At 44.0% G+C, this 19,922-nt stretch overlaps 2 protein-coding genes across 5 annotated transcripts; one reads left to right on the top strand and one right to left on the bottom strand.

The window, feature by feature from the left end:
* Positions 1-2,197: 2,197 nt before the first annotated feature.
* fktn (fukutin) lies at positions 2,198-13,958 on the top strand. Of its 4 annotated transcripts, none has more exons than XM_040026773.1 (10): positions 2,198-2,447; positions 3,303-3,374; positions 3,784-3,981; positions 4,078-4,224; positions 4,301-4,431; positions 4,522-4,654; positions 4,774-4,903; positions 6,590-6,723; positions 13,386-13,510; positions 13,655-13,958. In XM_040026773.1, the coding sequence occupies exons 1-10, from the start codon at positions 2,346-2,348 to the stop codon at positions 13,866-13,868; spliced, it is 1,386 nt and encodes a 461-aa protein (XP_039882707.1). In that variant the 5' UTR covers positions 2,198-2,345; the 3' UTR covers positions 13,869-13,958. The 4 variants fall into 4 exon arrangements, with proteins under 4 accessions (XP_039882707.1, XP_039882705.1, XP_039882706.1 ...); XM_040026771.1 differs by having other exon boundaries at positions 2,199-2,447; positions 3,781-3,981; XM_040026772.1 differs by having other exon boundaries at positions 2,199-2,447; positions 3,300-3,374.
* A 167-nt stretch (positions 13,959-14,125) lies between these two features.
* Positions 14,126-15,615, bottom strand: ufc1 (ubiquitin-fold modifier conjugating enzyme 1). Its single transcript, XM_040026774.1, has one exon. The coding sequence runs from the start codon at positions 15,462-15,464 to the stop codon at positions 14,949-14,951; it is 516 nt and encodes a 171-aa protein (XP_039882708.1). The 5' UTR covers positions 15,465-15,615; the 3' UTR covers positions 14,126-14,948.
* Positions 15,616-19,922: the final 4,307 nt, after the last annotated feature.

The following is a 19,922-nucleotide window of genomic DNA, read 5'->3' as shown; positions in this document are numbered from 1 at the left end:
TCGTCTCTTCAGAGAAAATATTACGCGTTTCGTATTGAGGTGAAAAGGAACAGTTTGTCCCGGACTTCAGCTACAATGAAAAAGACACAAAGCTGCAGTTATTCTGTGTTTACGCTGCACAGCTGCCTCTTCTTCTCTCATCCTCTCCCCCCTCTCTCTCCCGTTTCTACTTCAATCATGAAACTGATCAGTGATCAGCTGATTGGCTTTTCCCTCTTGTTTGTTTATCGCCCACTTTGCGCCAGAAAGAGGAAACCAGCGGATGTCACGCTAAACAACAGCAGCACCTTTAAGCTTGATCAGCTGTTGTTAGAATTTATTTAATATTACTTTCTAGTATCAGCTGATGTTTGCTGGAGCCACAGCTGTAAAGCTGCTGGTCATGATGTCGGTTTGTATATGTGGTGAGAGGGAAACATGAAGATGAAACCAGGAGATGTCCTTACTGAATCATCAGAGCTGTGATGGAGAAACAGGTTTACCTTTTAGGTGACATGAATGAGTTGAAGGGAAGTTATGAACTGTTTCTGAGAGACAAATAACACCAGGATTCTTTTCTATGTAGCTGACAGCTGGTAACTGTGCAGGGGCGGGTCTAGCAAAGTGTTGCCAGGGGTCCATGTAGGGCATTAAAAGGGAAAGGGGGGCACAAGGAAATACTTTCTTATTCTCATTTAAAATGTCTCACTTTTAAAAAAATAATTATCTGAGTCTTACAACAAACAATTGATAGATTGATACATATATACCATCAGAACAGTGTACATCACTGTCACAACAGTGTTTATTTTCATTCAAAGGCTTTATGATTTTTCCTATAATGGTGGGCCGGTCTCTAGTCAAAATGCCCGGGACGATTTTTTGTCCCAGTCCAGCCCTGTATGCAGCTCATCTGCAGTCTGGTGTTACCTACATCTTCCTATTCAGAAGGCAGAATTTCCGAGTTCTGAGTACAATCGAAAGCACCACGACTGCAGTTTTTGTGTTGGATGTAAAAAGCAGGCTAGGATAGAATCAGGCATGGGATTTCTCTCGTGGAAATGTGTACATTATTTTTTCCTTTCTATTGGTAGGTGGCACAGTGCACTTGTGGCAAGTAAGCAAGCTAGAAGACTGGCAATCTTGCTGGGTATCCAGTTATGGAAGCAACACATTAACAAGAGAATTCTGAGTAAAACCAAAGTTACTTTCCCTAGTAACTAGTTACTCTGAAAGTAACGAGTAACTTGAAGTAACTGAGTTACTTTTGAGAGAAGTAACTAGTAATGTAACTAAGTTACTAATTTAAAGTAACTTACCCAACACTGGTCGACACATAACCAACAACTGAGCAAAGAACCAGTTTTAAGTTTTATCTTTAAGCCCTTTGCCTGCCTGCCACAAAAACACATTTGTTCCCACTTCTTTAGTTGAACCTGTTAAAATTGGGAAAGCAAACGCAGTTTAACCGAAAAGTGATTAACAAAGAGCAGTTAGCTGAAACTTGGCGTATCTCAGCATAGTGTGCAGTGCGTCCTTAAAAATTTGAGAAAACTGAACAGAAGAAGAAGTATGAGACCTAAAAACACTACAGGATCTGAAAGTCCTTAAGAAAGAGGGAAAAATCAGCTACAGAAACCAATGTCAACATTAACCACGCCCCTAATAATGGAAACTTTAATCCAGGTGAGTTATAAAATCATCCTCTCACTGTACAGTTGTTGTGAATGGGTAAATTATCTCACGATTATTTTCTATAGAGACCAGAGCATTTTGTGTATCAGGTTGTAAACATGATTATTTTTGCTGTAAACATGATGGTGCTCACAGTGTTTATGAGCTCATCTGCTCAGGCTAGTCGTGATTACAAGTCTGACCAGACTGAAAAAACTAAAAGAACTGATATTTTTCTGTTTTAGTTCACTTGTTTTAGTCTGTATCCTGTACCTTAAGATAATTTTTGGCTCAATCGGCTATTTTAGTTTTGATTGAAAGTAGTTTTGGTTTGGAAATTTAACGATTAAAAATCGATGCTGATAAATATTCAGTGTGTTGATGAAGAAAAATCCTATTTTCATGCTATGTGGATAAAACAGTTTAAAACACCACAGCTGTCATATTTAATTCTTCATGTTTCCTTCCGGGAATAGACTATTTCAGCTTTTTTTCCCTCTGAAAATCACAGCAGAAAGGTTTTGGGCTTTTACTGTGAAAGGCCGCGCAGGAAGTGAGCCCTTTTAAATATGGCGGCGGCCGCAGACGGCTTGGTGATTTTCGCGGTGCTCTGAGTATTTTCGTGCCGCTCCCTCGTGCCTCGAGCTCGGTTCTGGCGTCATGAGAAGCGCGGTGACGGGCCCCGTTTCCGGATGCTTCGTGTGAACCGGACGGCCGTGTTAGCGCTGCTCATCGTTAGCAGCTCCGTGTTCCTGCTATTCCAGCTGCACTACTACCGGAAGTACGTCAGCAAGGTGAGCCATAGCCGTGTAAACGCTTTTGTGTGATGTGAGAGGCTCCCAGTGTGACCTAATCTGAAGGTTTGTGATGTCACTAATGAACCATTAAAGCTCAAAGCCCTCTGCCCTTTCAGAATATAATCCTAATCTGTGCACTAGCTGTTTCAGTTGCATTTGTGAAGTCAGGATTATAGGAACCACACCACGTCTCAAATTATAATTATGAGTTTAATGTTTTTGTGTCTGTGCAGAGCAGACACAGGTAAACACACCTGCACAAGTGACAGGTGAAAGGACAGCTTTTCAGTGGGGGTGGAGTCTACAGCAGGGCACAGTCTTCCTTAGGTAGAGTTTAGATGATGAACGTAAAATGGGTCGTTCCTGAAGCTGCCGTACAGGTTTGTGTTCAGAGGCAGGTAAAGAGAGAAAGGAGCACACCTGAGATTCCTTTACTGCAGTAAGGTTAACTTTAGTTATAACAGCCTTGTAAATGCTATCAGGTATCTGTACCTGAACGTGAAGTTAAAATATTTTAGGTTAAATTCAGCCAATCAGGAAACATCTTCTGGCGAAGATGATCTTCATCATAATCATGCTGCCTATGTGTTCCATCTCACCTGTACGCTGACATTACCTGTGCATGAACATTACTCATGAAGAGATCCTGAATCATCTATGTGCTCGAATTACAGTAACCTTGTCACACGTGTGAGTATTTAACCCTCCATCAGGACATGTGACAGTCTTAAGGTTGATCTTTTAGCCACGACACCCCCAAGGTCCAGACAGGCAGCGTCAGCCTCTGAAGGTAAGTCATGCGGGAGCATGACCGTTGTGGTGACCCTGTTTTCTTCTATTCTCCTGCAGCAGCCTGGCTCTCACATCTTCCGCCCAGCAGGTCACCTGACTCCAGGCCACCTGACCGCTAGCCAAGTCCAATGGGTAAGTCAGATCTGATGCTAGCTGCTGTTAGCTTAACATCAATTGTTAGCAATTCAGATTTAAACTTTCACTTTGAAATGATCAAAATTACATCGTCACAAGGTAGAAAAACTGCATGCTGCTATGCCTGATGCAGCTCTCTATGTCTTTCCACTTGCACATGACGTTCCTCTCTTAAATAAAGGTGAAGAACTTTTCAGATACATTTAAAACAAATCTTACATCTTACATCTCGCTTCTCTTACACAAGATGTAGATGTGAGTCATGAAATTTGTACAATGTGTAAACTTCTATTGTGGCTCCTAAAATTAGCTTGTTTTATACTTAATTGTTAAATGTTTTAACTCCTCCTTCCTGACCTGACCATGGTTACCACGGTAACAGTTGCTTTGTTCCTCCCTGCAGCAGGTGGTGAAGAAGTTTCTAGCGTTAGTGCAGCACTTCAAGCTGCCACTGTTCCTCACTGACACCGCCGTGCTGGCACTGCTCTCCCAGGATGCTTTGCGGCAGCGTGACCGGCTGGTGCGCGAACCGCACTGCGGCTTTCTGTGCACAGGCCGAGCCGTCATGTCATTCGCTCTGCAGGCCAACCAATGGAAGTATGATGTGAGTGACTTGTTTGTTGTCTTCAGAGCGTGAGAAAATGCAGAACTTGAGTTTAAATAAAGTTTTTAAAACTGTAATTGTTTGTTTGTCCGTCAGCCCGGCTTCCTATTGGCAGCTGAGCAGAAAGGCTTTGAGGTGATGGAGCTGCGGGGAGTGGACCCTCGACTCGCCAGCCTGGACACCCTATCAGGAGAGGACATTCCCCTGCACTTCTTGTTCCGCCTCCACAATCATGTCATTCAGGTGGATGTGGCCAGATGTGGTGACGATCTGATTCAGGTGACAAAACAGCTGACGATGTGACCTGTGCTCCTTGCAGGTGGTCTTCCTGTATGAGCGCAGCGGGAATTACCTGTGGCATGGAGCGCTGCGCCTCAAAGGGGACGCAGACCGAAGCTTTGCTGCCTTCAAAGTGCTCGACTATGGGCGCTACGCTGGAGCCTATGACAGGTGCTGACATCACATGACTATGTTATGTGAGTAAATGAGACAAAAAAAAAACGCACTAATGAACTTCCTGTCATGTGACGTCCTCTGCAGGCCGCAGCTCATCCTGACCGTCCTTGATGGCCTGGACGTTCGAGTCCCGCGAAACATTTCCCATTTTCTGGCCCAGCAGAAACACGCCCGCTTCCTAGAGTGCCGTTACCGTGATGCTCGCAATTTCTTGCAGGTCAGAATGAACGCTTCTTTTTATTGTAAAAAGAGGGGAGAAAGAGGAAATGAAAAATATTATAAACAAATCTTTTTTTAAAACTTCCTTTTTCTTGTCATGCGACTACTTCTCTGCAGCTCTACCCTGACGACTCGTCTGCGGCGGCGGTGGATTTCCGGAGAAAAGCAAAGGCGTTGCTTCATTTGACGGCTCGAACGCTCACTCGCCTTGACGTTCCGTTCTGGCTCAGCAGCGGTACCTGCCTGGGTAACTCTACCTCCTGACTCACTTGTACAGGTTCAGCAAACTTTCATCCATCCATCCATCTTCTTCCGCTTATTCGGGGCCAAGTCGCAGGGGCAGCAGCCCAAGCAGAGAAGCCCAGACCTCCCTCTCCCCAGTCACCTCCTCCAGCTTGTCGCTCGTTCTTTCAACCCACAGCTTGTGACCATAGGTGATGGTAGGGACGCAGATCAATCTCATAAATTGAGAGCTTCACTTTTACACTGAGCTCTCTCTTCACCACAACAGACCGGTACAGCGTCCACATCACTGCGGCCGCAGCACCAATCCGTCTGTCGATCTCCCGCTCCCTTCTCCCGTCACTCGTGAAGAAGACCCGAAATACTTAAACTCCTCCACTTGGGGCAGGGTCTCATTCCTGACCGGGAGTGGGCAATCCACCCTTTTCCAGTTGAGGACCGTAGCCTCAGATTTGGAGGTGCTGAATCTCATTCCCACCACTTCACACTCGGCTGTGAACCGTTCCAAGGCGTGCTGGAGGCCATCACCCGATGAATCCAACAGGACCACATCATCTGCAAAAAGCAGAGATGAGATCCTGAGACCACCCAAGCGAAAGCCTTCCGCCCCTTTGCTATGCCTAGAAATCCTGTTATGAACAGAATCGGTGACAAAGGGCAGCCCTGGCGGAGCCCATCACCCACCAGGAACAAGTCCGACTTCTTGCCTGCTATGCGGACCAGGCTTCTGCAACGGTCGTATAAGGACTGTATGGCCTCTTTCACTTTGACATGATCAAAATTACATCGTCACAATGTAGAAAAACTGCATGCTGCTATGCCTGATGCAGCTCAGTGGGATTAAGGAGGTCCTCGAAGTATTCCTTTCCACTGCCCGACAATATTCTCAGTCGAAGTCAGCAGCGCTCCACCCACACTATAGTCAGTGCAGGTACAGCACCGCCTTCCCCTCCTGAGTCGATGGTTTGCTATAATCTCTCTCTGCTTTTTTGTTGTTGTTTTTTTAAGCAGGCTTTTATTTTGGCACTGGTTGATTTCCTGATTTCCTGTTATCAGTCATATTTGTGTTTGATTCTGGGAAACAAGAATCCCTCGAGGGCTACATCAGGAAGTGTGTCCACCACAGATTAGACATGCAGCGACCTCGCCATGGTGACCCTGGGTAAACCGCTGAAATCTCTCAAGTTCTTTTGGCGTTTTTTATTGTGAAACATACACAGGTGTATGCAGCGCCTGTCGGAGCACTAAGCAAGAGTGAGACTCGCATGACTGGACTAAAATAGAGCAGGTTACCGCCTCGGAGACAGGAAGTGAAACACAGAGGTCACTGTCACTTATAACGTTTACAACAGGTGTGTCAGGTATGCTGATGACTTCCTGCTTCCAACGTCAGAACCTCTGACTGTAGGTTGTCTACCTGTTCCTGTTAAAACTCCTGTGGAGGAGCATGTAACCAGTGATTCACTCAGGTGTGCTACTATAGGGTCACACAGAGGTCAAACTGCTGTATGACATCCATAGTTTGTGCTGACATCACCTGTAATCAGGGTCACATGCCTTATTATCTGTGGTTTAAACATCCAGGTAAATCACATCTGAGGAAGTTGCACCTCAGTCAAAAAGACTAATTGATTCAGTGTGTGCAGGTAATCCCATCCTCACACCTGTCTGTCTGTGTCACCTTCTCCAGGCTGGTTCAGGCAGTGCAGCATCATCTCATACAGCCGTGACGTCGACATTGGCATCTTCATCGCCGACTACAGGCCTGACATCATCGCAGCGTTCACAGACGCCGGCCTGACGCTGAAACACAAGTTTGGAAAGGTCCAAAATCTTTATTTTTATCTTTTACTGTCTGAGTTTCTTCTTTTTTCTACTTCTAACACCAAAAACTTTTTCATGCTTCATCTTCAGTCACCAGCTTCAAACATCTACTGCAAAATCTGTCTTTTATTCTTACAACCTGTCTTATTGTGAAGTTTAGGGTGTGTTCCAAAAAGTACCTACTATCTCCTGTTCCTAACCTCTTTTCATCGAGCTCAAGGAAAAGTGGGTAGGAGAATTACTGAGGACTTAGAAAAAGAGAAAAGTGGTGTGCTGAGGATTTGAACGAGCTCACACTCATTTCTTAACGTCGTGATGACGCATGTCCGCTATATTGACAATGTGCAAAAGATGGACTACAAAGCATGCGTTACGTCTCCACAACGTGTTCTGTTGTTTTATGGAGGTAATGTAAACATGTGAAAATCATTCATTTTTCATTAGAAAGGCTGGAATTTTAAAGAAGGAGGAACAGATTCACTAACTTCTTCATGCTGAGTGTTTAGAGGCGAGCCCACTTATTGCTCCTTGGTAAATGCTTCCATGAAACAGCAGAAATGACCTGAACTTGGCTGCTCTTTCTCAGCAGTGTTCACACAGCGAGTGACTTCTCTCTGCTGAATCTGTAACAGATAAAAGTGCACTATGCTGTTAAAACTACCAAGTGATGCACTTATACATACAGCTGTCACAACTGGGACTTCTCATAATATAACGGTAAATAATGTTTGTCTTCTGAAATTCTCACCAGATGTCAGTAATAATCCATCCAATCCACACATGGAAACATAGACGTCCATAAATTATGTGTAAAAATGAGAAGTGACACAGGGAAAAGTATTGAACACGTGAAGAGAGGGATGTGTAAAAAGGCAGGGAGATTCAAGACAGCAGCTAAAATCTATCAGTGATTATAAGTCAATCCTGCCACTTAGTGCAAATTAATATCAGCTCAATCAGTCCCGAATGATGGCTAATAAAAGGTGCCCAATTATCAAGTTGTCACACAGAAACATCTCATGATGGGTAAAATCAGTGAGGTCTCCCAAGACCATCATAACCTTATTGTTGCATAAACATACTGATGAATTTCTAAAAATAACGGTTCCATTGAGTACTGTTGGGCCCAATGTCCGGAAATGGAAAGAACATAATTTCACCATAAACCGGCTGCGAGCAGGTGCTCCCTGCAAGATTTCAGACAGGGGAGTGAAAAAAAAAAATCAGAATCAGAAGAGTTGTTCAAGAGCCATGGGGCTCCTGTGGAGAGCTACAGAAAGACCTGAATCAGCAGGTATGATTGTTTCAAAGAAAACGATAAGTAATGCACTAAAACGCTGTGGCGCATATAAACGCTCATCATGGAAGACTCCATTGCTGACTCCATCTGGAAGCCTGGTCCAGATGGCATCAGCTCGGCAGACGGCTTCTCAAGTCCAATGCAGGATAACTCAATACATCTTTAGCCTGAGCCTGAAGCTTGGTAGAATGCCACAGCTGTGGAAAACATCTTGTGTGGTGTCAGTTTCCAAGAGGCCACAGCCAAAGGACTTCAACAGCTATAGGCCGGTGGCTCTGACATCACATCTGATAAAGATCCTGGAGAGGCTAGTCCTTGCTCATCTTCAGCTGCAAGTGAGCTCACTGCTGGACCCACTCCAGTTCACTTATCGCCCCAACCGGTCAACAGATGATGCCATCGCCACCACCCTACATCTGGCTCTCACTCACCTGGACAATAAGGACATGTATGTACGAATGCTGTTCATAGATTTCACTTCAGCATTCAACACAATCATTCCTCAACACCTGACTGGAAAACTGAGCCTGCTGGACCTGAACACTTCGTTCTGCAACTGGATCCTGGACTTTCTCATGGAGAGGCCTCAGACAGTCCAGATCGGTAACTGCATTTCCATCACCACCACAATGAGCACTAGAGCCCCTCGGGGCTGTGTGCTCATCCCACTGCTGTTCACTTTGCTGACTCACGACTGTGCAGCAATGCACAGTTCAAACCAAATCGTCAGTTTCGCTGATGACAGGACTGTGGTGGGTCTCATCAGCAAAAGCAATGAGTCAGCATACAGAGAGGAGGTGCAGAAGCTAACGGACTGTTGCAGAGTCAACAACCTGTCTCTGAACGTGGACAAAACAAAAGAGATAATTGTCGACTTCAGGAGAGCATGGTGAGATCACTGTCCACTTAACATCAATGAATCCTCTCTGGAGGTTGTCAAGAGCACCAAATTCCTTAGTGTTCACCTGGCGGAGACCCTCTCCTGGTCCCTCATCACCAGCTCCATAACTACCTCCATTACACTCAGTGACTGGACTGACACACACACATACAGTGGGGCAAAAAAGTATTTAGTCAGCCACCGATTGTGCAAGTTCCCCCACCTAAAATGATGACAGAGGTCAGTAATTTGCACCAGAGGTACACTTCAACTGTGAGAGACAGAATGTGAAAAAAAAATCCATGAATTCACATGGTAGGATTTGTAAAGAATTTATTCGTAAATTAGGGTGGAAAATAAGTATTTGGTCAATAACAAAAATACAACTCAATACTTTGTAACATAACCTTTGTTGGCAATAACAGAGGTCAAACGTCTACTATAGGTCTTTACCAGGTTTGCACACACAGTAGCTGGTATTTTGGCCCATTCCTCCATGCAGATCTTCTCGAGAGCAGTGATGTTTTGGGGCTGTCGCCGAGCAACACGGACTTTCAACTCCCGCCACAGATTTTCTATGGGGTTGAGGTCTGGAGACTGGCTAGGCCACTCCAGGACTTTCAAATGCTTCTTACGGAGCCACTCCTTTGTTGCCCGGGCGGTGTGTTTTGGATCATTGTCATGTTGGAAGACCCAGCCTCGTTTCATCTTCAAAGTTCTCACTGATGGAAGGAGGTTTTGGCTCAAAATCTCACGATACATGGCCCCATTCATTCTGTCCTTAACACGGATCAGTCGTCCTGTCCCCTTGGCAGAAAAACAGCCCCATAGCATGATGTTTCCACCCCCATGCTTCACAGTAGGTATGGTGTTCTTGGGATGCAACTCAGTATTCTTCTTCCTCCAAACACGACGAGTTGAGTTTATACCAAAAAGTTCTACTTTGGTTTCATCTGACCACATGACATTCTCCCAATCCTCTGCTGTATCATCCATGTGCTCTCTGGCAAACTTCAGACGGGCCTGGACATGCACTGGCTTCAGCAGCGGAACACGTCTGGCACTGCGGGATTTGATTCCCTGCCGTTGTAGTGTGTTACTGATGGTGACCTTTGTTACTTTGGTCCCAGCTCTCTGCAGGTCATTCACCAGGTCCCCCCATGTGGTTCTGGGATCTTTGCTCACCGTTCTCATGATCATTTTGACCCCACGGGATGAGATCTTGCGTGGAGCCCCAGATCGAGGGAGATTATCAGTGGTCTTGTATGTCTTCCATTTTCTGATGATTGCTCCCACAGTTGATTTTTTCACACCAAGCTGCTTGCCTATTGTAGATTCACTCTTCCCAGTCTGGTGCAGGTCTACAATACTTTTCCTGGTGTCCTTCGAAAGCTCTTTGGTCTTGGCCATGGCAGAGTTTGGAGTCTGACTGTTTGAGGCTGTGGACAGGTGTCTTTTATACAGATGATGAGTTCAAACAGGTGCCATTCATACAGGTAACGAGTGGGGGACAGAAAAGCTTCTTACAGAAGACGTTACAGGTCTGTGAGAGCCAGAGATTTTCCTTGTTTGAGGTGACCAAATACTTATTTTCCACCCTAATTTACGAATAAATTCTTTACAAATCCTACCATGTGAATTCATGGATTTTTTTTTTCACATTCTGTCTCTCACAGTTGAAGTGTACCTCTGGTGCAAATTACTGACCTCTGTCATCATTTTAAGTGGGGGAACTTGCACAATCGGTGGCTGACTAAATACTTTTTTGCCCCACTGTACCTTCACACACGTCACTACATTACCTGCACAATGGCATATGCAGACACACCTCACACACCTTCATACATGAATTACATACATAGGTTGTTGCTTTTGCTTTTTTGCACAGTGCTCAGTCTTTTTGCACAACCCACTGTCTATTGCACTGTCTTGTGTCTGTATCATTCTTTTCTGTCTGGTGTTGCACTGTTTTTTGCAGTTTTTCACACTTGCACTTTATGTAGTACTGTTTTGATTTTACTCCAAGATCATGTGGCACCATGATCTTGGAGGAACGCTGTCTCGTGTCACTGTGTACTGTACCACTGCACATGCTTGAAATGACAGTAAAGCCACTTGACTTGATTTGACTTGATATTTTTATCTAAATGATCTAAATCTCTTTATTTATTCCTGGCCTATCTGCTTTTCTGCTGTAACAATGAATTTTCCATCCGTGGGACTAATAAAGTCTATCTTATGTCTGGTCAGATGAGTCCAAAATTAAACTCTTTGGATGCCATAATGCGTTTTAACATCATCGTACGTTTGGAGGTCAAAAGGAACTATATATCACCCCCAGAACACTAATATAGATGTTTGGAGTTGGGAACATCGTGGTGTGGGGCTCCTTTTCAGCATACAGCACTGACAGACTTCATATAACTGAAGGAAGGATGAATGGAAAAATGTACAGAGAAATTTCTGATAAAAATCTGCTGCCATCTACCAGGATGATGAAGATGAAACGAGACGAAAGAAAACTCTCAGCTGGTGTCAGAGATAGGAAATAACGCCACTGGAATGGCCCAGCCAATCAGCTGACCTCAACCAACTGAAAAGAACTCAAGGTCAAAGTTCATAGACGGGACCCACGGAACCTTCAGGGTTTGAAGACTGTTTGTGTGGAAGAATGGACCAAAATCACACCCGAGCAATGCTGCGACTAGTTTCTCCATACAGGAGAAGCTGAATATGAAGCTGTGATCACCAACAAAGGCTTTGTATAAAGTATTAATCAAATTCCAGTGAGTGTCTTCATTTATTTTCTCTGTGTCATTTATCATTATTACACATATTTATGGACATCTATGGTTTGATTCCTTTGCATGTGTGGATTGGATGGGTTATCTGTTTGACCTGCTACCCTCAGGCAGGAGGCTCCGGTCCATTCGCACCAGAACCTCTCGCCATAAGAACAGTTTCTTCCCCTCTGCTGTTGGACACATGAACAATAACCGTATGACTGTTCCCGCCACTATCACATGACCCTACCTTGTGTTCACTGCATCATTCCATGTTTGGCACTGATCACCACCTGCACTCATGTATATATCTATCTACGTAGCACTCTTAATTCTTATTCTCATGTATATATCTCATGTATATCTCATGCACATATCTTTCTATGTAGCACTTTTAATTCTTATTCCTACTTTTATTTTTTCATGTCTATTTAAGTGCTATTTGTGACACTATGTTTGCACTGAAGCACCGCAGCAATTTCCTAATGTTGTAAACCTGCTCAACATTTGGCAATAAACCCCTTTCTGATTCTGATTCTGATTCTGATTCTGATCACTCACATCTGGTGAGAATTTAATATCAATTGCACCATCAGGCCATCAGACTGCTGAACACGTCATAGACACCTCAGCTTCACTACTGGAACTTCAACATTATGCACTCCATACTGTATATAAACGCCACTTGTTTTGCACATATTCAACTCTGTATATTTTATATATTTTATTATTATTATTATTATTATTATTATTGTTTGTTTTTGTTTTTTACTATTTAATCTGTAAAAATGTGTATACACACACACACACACACGAAAATATTTAGTATACACATCCAGAAATGCATACACTATTATATATTGTACATATATTTATTAGTTTCAGGTCGGCCATTCTTGTATTTTGCTCGTTTGTGTTGTTGTGCTTGCACATCTCTGTTGCTTGTGGGGCTCGCACACAAGAATTTCACTCGCATGTGCTGTGCCAGTGTGCCTGCACATGTGATGTGACAATAAAAGTGATTTGATTTGATTTGATTTGATTTGATTTGACCTTCAGAAATATATTTACTTTGAACTTACTTAAATTACTTATTTTACCCTCTGTATATTTATTTTGTTTCCTCCAGCCTGTTAAGGATTTCTGTAAAATTCCCTCCATCGTAACCGATCCCAGCTGACCTGAAGTAAACATGAATCCTAAAGACTGTAATACAACAGTGATCATACAGAACCTTAAACACTCTTTGATCATTTATTATAAATCATAATCTTGAACTCACTGTTCTACTTTCTTCATGCAGCAACAACATCAAATTTATATTCCAGCAGCTTGATGTTCAGAGTTTAGCTGTGAATTTAACAGCTGCTGATAAAAACTATAAATATATCCACAGGTTATGGATAAAATGGAAAATGCAGTTAGAAGGAACATCAAAGTCGATCCCACCCACTTCGATTATGTCAGTGTTTTCATAAATGGTTGGATGGTTGTTTGCAGTGAATTATAGGACACATTTGCTCCTCTCCTTTCGTAGAGGATGCTAGTGTTTGGAGTCATGTCTCTTAGTGAGGAAACTTTCACAGAAACATGAACTTTTAGAATGCACCCTTAGTTACCTCCTTTATTCTGAAATCATTTTATTGTGAAGTTTAGTTTTCTGTCTTTTATTCTGAAAGCGGGTGTTTTATTGTAAAAGGTGGAGGACAGTCTGGAGCTGTCATTTCTGATTGAAGATGTGAAGCTGGACATTTTTTTCTTCTACGACAACGGTGATATCATGTGGAATGGCGGGACGCAGGCAAAGAGTGGCAGGAAGTTCAAGTAAAATCCTTTCACCTTAAATATTTGTACAGACGGCGTAATCGTCATGCCGTTTATTGCTACGTAAAGTCATTACCATCTGTCAGGTCACTTTGTCAACCCTGCCGCAGGTTAAATTTTTTTTTTTTTTTTTCTTATCTCCAGGTACATCTTTCCACGCTTCTCGCTGTGCTGGGCGGAGCTTCTTGAGCTGAAAGTGCGTGTTCCATGTGAGACGCTTGACTACGTGACAGCAAACTATGGCGCCTCCTGGAACATCCCACTGAGGGTCTGGGACTGGAAATCCTCACCAAGCAATGTGCAAGCGAACGGGGTGTGGCCTGTGGCAGAGTGGGCAGAGCTTATCCAGGTGTACTGACTGATATTTTATTATCAGCCATCAGTCAGCTGATCGGGACCACACACACGATTCTGTTGTTGAAACAAACTAATAAAAGTTTTGTGTAAATTGTGTCTCCTTTTGTTTAGAACATGTGACTTGTTGTAACAGGATGTGATGAAATCAGTAACATCCCTATTTATATGGCCCATTAAACAAATGTCCTAGTGATTTAAATTTGACATCGTACACAGCTGCAAACATTTGTAAATATTTTACAAACAATACAACCAGCAGGAAATCTAAATATTATTTATTGTTTAGGGACAGATTGGTAGTCTGGATGTAAACAGTGACACACCAGACTTCATTCATATATTACGTGTTTTTACTCGTGATCAAACTAACAGAACGTCTGCAGTCTGATCATTAGGTGTCTTCTCCCCATCAGACTCCATTCAAAGTTCCACCGTTTATACTCTTCCTTGTGATGCAAAAAAAATATTAACATTATTTTATTAGATCAATAATACTTTTGCCTCCAGGCTTTGACAGTTATGTTAAATAATCTAGATCAACTCTCCACGACTTCATTCATCTTCTCACTTTTTACTTCTTTACTGAGCAAAAAAAGCCAGAAGCCATTCATTTTAGCACCATTTTTATCATTTCTTGTGGCGCAATAAAAATATCAACATCATAAATTTGTTACGAGGGGCCACCTCTCCACCAGGTTCCATTGATTTTTTTCCCACTATTTTTCAGTGGGCTGAAGTTATTTTACGGTAAATCTCAATTTATTATATCAACACATTTCTACCTTTTATTATTACCAATCTGTAGGTCATCTCGCCACCAGACTCCATTCGTATTCTCATGAGCTTTACTCATTTAGTCTTACTACTGAAAAATAATAGCCAGATGCCAGTGCGATCTCCTAATCAGACTCAATTCTCTCTGTGCCCATTTTTACTTGAACAGCGTCAGTTACAGATCAGTGATGACTAACAGAGTCAACGTCATTTCCAAACCAGACTCCATTCATTTTAACACAGTTTTACTCTCCTAGTTTCAGTCTTTCAGCCCTGCTTCCGGTCCGGTTCGGCTCTCCGTCCGATGTCACTCCGCCGCCGGTTCGGCCTGCCCCTCCTTGTGGACTACGATGCCCTTGCTGATAAGGTCCGGAATCTCCACGGCGAGCCACGGTCCGAGTCCGAGCGCCATGAGGTGCGCGAGCCCGAACCGCGGCGCGTTCCGGGCCCAGAGCGGCGCAAAGTGTTCGGTGAGGCAGATTTTCCCGCCGCGGTACATTTTGGCGGTCTTCCCGTCCAGCTCCGGAACCGCCACCTCAGGCGCGGTGTCCGGGTACGTCACAGGGATATCGAACTCTAGCCGGAACTCGTAGCGCAGCAGCTCGTGGATGTACCAGCACGTGCCAGTCCAGCGCGTGCCGTCAGCGTTGGATTCGAGGCGGAACCAGTCGTTGTCGGCCGCCTTGTTCTGCTCCACGAAGCGGATCAGCGCCTGGTACTCCTCCTTCAGCCGCTGCGGCCACAGCGCGCGGTCTCGCGGCCCCGCGTGCGTCTTCAGCAGCGGGATCTGCGAAACGGCCTTGCGCGTGGCCTCGTCCGCCATGATGCGCAGGAGAGTTAACGGGTATGACTTTAGTTCGGTTCGGTCCGGACCCCTCAGGTGTGCTCTGAGGACTGACGTGGACTTCACCGGGAGCGGATCCGGCCAACAACTTCCGCTTCCGGGTTTTCAAAACAAAAGCCTCAGTTTGTTCCCTTTTTTTTTTTTTACCTTCAAAGTTTATAACAGGCATGTGACAAACAGCAACACTGCCCACCTGAGCAGCAACAGATCCGTCACAGGTATAAATTATTATGAGTTTGTACAGCTTTACACAAAAAGCTGATCTATAATCAATCGATAACTAGTGACGCCAGATGATCGAACAGAAAAATTGATTACTGTTAATGATTACCATATAGTTTAAAATACAGGCACCTGATGAGTCATGCAGGTTATTTAAGTTGAACACTGACAGTCCTGCTGGTATACATACAGGTGCCATTAGTTCGAGTAATCCCATCCTCTGGTTGGATGAGGATGTGCCGATGTTTTCCTCCTTCCATGCGAACCCCCAGGGGGACCAGCCTGAAGCTGAAGAGGAGGAGGATTTCATTTTTAACCTAAACATTAAATCTGCAGTCAGCAAGACAATCTCCATGCCTCCTCAGGCTGGCATCCTTTCCCCCAGGCAGAGAGAGTCGCACTAAGCATGTGCAGAGTTCTCCATCAAGAACCGCAAGTTCAACGGTTATCCATCCATCTATCTTCTTCCGCTTATCCGGGGCAGGGTCACAGGGGCAGCAGCGCAAGCAGAGAAGCCCAGACCTCCCTCTCCTCAGCCACCTCCTCCAACTTCTCCGGGGGAACACCAAGGTGTTCCCAGGCCAGCCGTTAGATATAATCTCTCCAGTGTGTCTGCCCCCGGGCCTCCTCCTGGTGGGACATCCCCGGAACACCTCACCCAGGAGGTGCCCAGGAGGCATCCTTGTCAGATGCCTGAACCATCTCAACTATCTCTTGAATGCGGAGGAGCAGCAGCACTACTGTGAGCCCCTCCCGGATGGCTGAACTTCCCACCCTATCTCTAGGGGAGAGGCCAGCTACCCTTCGGAGGAAGCCCATTTCTGCCGCTTGTGTCCGGGATCTCGTTCTTTCGGTAACTACCCACAGTTCGTGACCATAGGTGAGGGTCGGGACGTAGGTCAACTGGTAAACTGAGAGCTTTGTTCTTACGCTCAGCTCTCTCTTCACCACAACAGACCAGGGCAGCGTCCGCATCACTGCAGCTGCAGCACCAATCCGTCTGTCGATCTCCCGCTCCCTTCTCCCATCACTCGTGAACAAGACCCTGGGATACTTAAACTCCTCCACTTCGGGCAGGAACTCATCCCTGACCCGAAGGGGGCACTCCACCCTTTTCCGGCTGAGGACCATGGCCTCAGATTTGGAGGTGCTGATTCTCATTCCCCCCGCTTCACACTCGACTGCGAACCGTTCTAAGGCAAGCTGGAGGCCATCACCCGCTGAAGCCAACAGAAGCACATCATCCAGAGGTTCAACAATTACTGTTTGTTAATGTTGATAAAGGTTGAAATCAGATATTAAAATGGCTGACCCCAGCTTAAATGATACTGCTGGGAATCCTGATGTGCAGCAGCTGGAAAAGGTGTGTGGCCATCACATGCGGAGCAGAGCAGAATCCTGACCCTACCATCTAACTGAGTGCTGCACATTTCACTCTGACATCACTGTTTTTTTCTATGATTTGGGGTTGGCATGATTCAGACATGAAGCAGAATGAACAGCTTCAGTGTTCCTCTGATTCACACACACACACACACACACACACACACACACACACACACACACACACACACACACACACACACTTTGACTGTGGTTGTGTCCAGGTTTGTGCGCTGAAGTTCACTGACACACCTTTACACAGGTAACACTGAGCTGAGGATGGAGCTCTACCTGACAAGTTACAGCTGATGTCAGGTGTGTGCAGCTCTGAGGCCCCACACCTGCAGAAAAAATCTGGAATTAAAAACACTGTTTCAAAGACAGCATGCTGAGCAAATGTAAATAAAAACTAAATCCAATGATTTCTCATAAACCCTGCAAAAAAACTGCATCTCCACACTGAATCATGTTCCTCACTGTTGACATCTCATCAACTGACAACATGGCATCACGCCGCATCCTCAGACTGAAGAGGAGAGCGCTCAGGTCAAAGACTCTGTAATGGTTTCTGCAGCCACCGTACTCCAGCAGACCAGAACAGGATGCTGCACCGCCCTCCCCTCCAGTAGCGGTTTTTGATACGGGCAACACAGGCAGTTGCCCGGTGCGGCATCGTGGTGGGGGCGGCATCCCGGGCATCGGCAAAATAAATTTTTTTGCTCGTACTCATGCTGCCCCGACGTCAGCCAGCGCATTTTGTGAATGGCATAGGCACCAATCGGCTTTCTATCGCCCATTTGCTGGGAGTAAAGGCGCCCTCCGTTTGCGAGGTGCGCCTGCTGCTTGCGGCACAGGGAGGAGAGGGCGGGGCAGCGGGGGATTCTCTGGCTGGCTGGAGCAGCATCTAATAACCTACCCGCAAAATAAAAATAAACCAACAAACACGAAAACACCAGACATTATGATACAGACTTATAATTTGCACCGATGTTTTTTCGAAATTCTATACACGAAAAGTGAGCGCGAGAGCCCTCGGTGCGCCTGCTCGCTGCTGAAGTCAAAGTAAACTTTATTGCCTTCTCCGCTACATACAGTCCAGTATATAGAGAGACGAGACGACGAGGGTCCAGTTACAGCAGTGCAAGTAAACGAACAATATATATAAGAAGAATGAGAAAATAAATATACACTTTAGGACCAGGGGTAAAGGGATCAATAACAATTTATCATTTTTTTTCAGTTTGATAATTTAAAGTCTCACATACAGCCTGTCGAAAGGGGAGGGGGGGGGGGCTGCTTCCAAATAGAGCACATTTCATTTATAATGTTGTAAATCCAAGCCCATTATGTATTCATGATTTGAATCCTGGGTTGTGTAAAATCCCAGAAATAAACCCTAGACAAAGTGAATCTGTGAACTAAGGTGTAGGTCTATTAGGTTATGTTGTGGTGATCCTTGGGTTGGGGGATTTGTGTTCATACTGGAGGGCAAAATTAAAACCAATGGAAGATGGATGAGAAAAGTTCAAAGCCATCAGGTCCTCAGTTTAGAAAAAATAGAAAAGAACAGGAGGAGAAACGAGCCAAAGATACAGGTAAGCAGATGTGTCATTGGATAATGGCAGGTCATGTATCCTGAAACAATCAGAATCATAATCAGAATACTTTATTAATCCTTAAGGAAATTATGTGGGTTACTGTTGCTCCAAGAAGAAATGGTAAAAATAGCAACATTAACAGACTAAACTCCAAACAATACATTATATTACAGATTTTACACAATTAAGAAATAGCACTAATATATGCAGATCACTCAATTATAAATATCAAGGATTAACAGAGGTGATTATAAATAAATATCAAGAAAATTGACAAGAATATTCCAAAACTATGGATTTTAGGTGACATAGATTCTATAAACGTGGATTACCACAAGAAATATTTTATTTTACTTGCAAGTACTGCAGTTAAAAAATGTATTCTGACACATTGGAAATCTGAAAATTCTCCAACACTGAGATATTGGATTAATGAGTTAGCATCCTACTGTACACCTGAGAAGATATCGCATAGTGTAAAAGGGAAATACGGAACCTTTAAAAAAATTTGGGGACCATTTCTTTCAGTATTACCGTCTTTGGACTTGACAGAATATAGAGATGACGTAAATTCCTCTGGGTTTACCCTGAATTGATCCTTGGTTAGGCCCTTCTGATCAGAGTTCTTGAATGTTGTGCTGATTCTTGTGTATAGACGGGTGTAAATATGGGCTGTTTGGATACACGAATGTGATGAAGTTGAGAGCCATACAGGGGTAAAGGGGTGGGGGGATGGTGGGAGGGGTTCACACGATATGGTTTTTTTTTTGTTTGTTTGTTTGTTTTTTTTGTTTGTTTTGTTTTAAATTTTTGTAATTACCAATACTGTTACTATTATAATTATTATTTATTATTATTATTATTAATACGCCCGTATTTTCTGTGTTCGGTCCTCAGATGGTTGAGGCAATGTTAGAAAGATAAAGATACTAGAGTGTGTTCCTGAGAATTTTTTTTTTTTTTTTTTTTTTTTTTTTTTTTTTGGTCATAATGACCAGTCAAGCTTTGGCTAGTTGATGATACTTTGTCCCATAACTGTAAACGTCTTTTATTGTTTGTTTCTGTTTGTTTGTTGTTCATTTTCAATTTAAAAAAAAAAAAAAAAAAAAAAAAAAAGAATATTCCAGAGTAGAAAAGAACGTGTGGAAAAAGGATGTAACTATTGCAGTGTTTACAGTGTGTTAGATGGAGGAGTTGTACAGGGAGATGGCCACAGGGAGGAATGATTTCCTGT

The sequence above is a fragment of the Simochromis diagramma genome, unplaced genomic scaffold (genome assembly GCF_900408965.1).
Source record: "Simochromis diagramma unplaced genomic scaffold, fSimDia1.1 OVJJ01000293.1, whole genome shotgun sequence".
Lineage (NCBI taxonomy): Eukaryota > Metazoa > Chordata > Actinopteri > Cichliformes > Cichlidae > Simochromis > Simochromis diagramma.
Note: the sequence above shows the minus strand (reverse complement) of the source record. Positions and strands in the feature narration are given on the sequence as shown.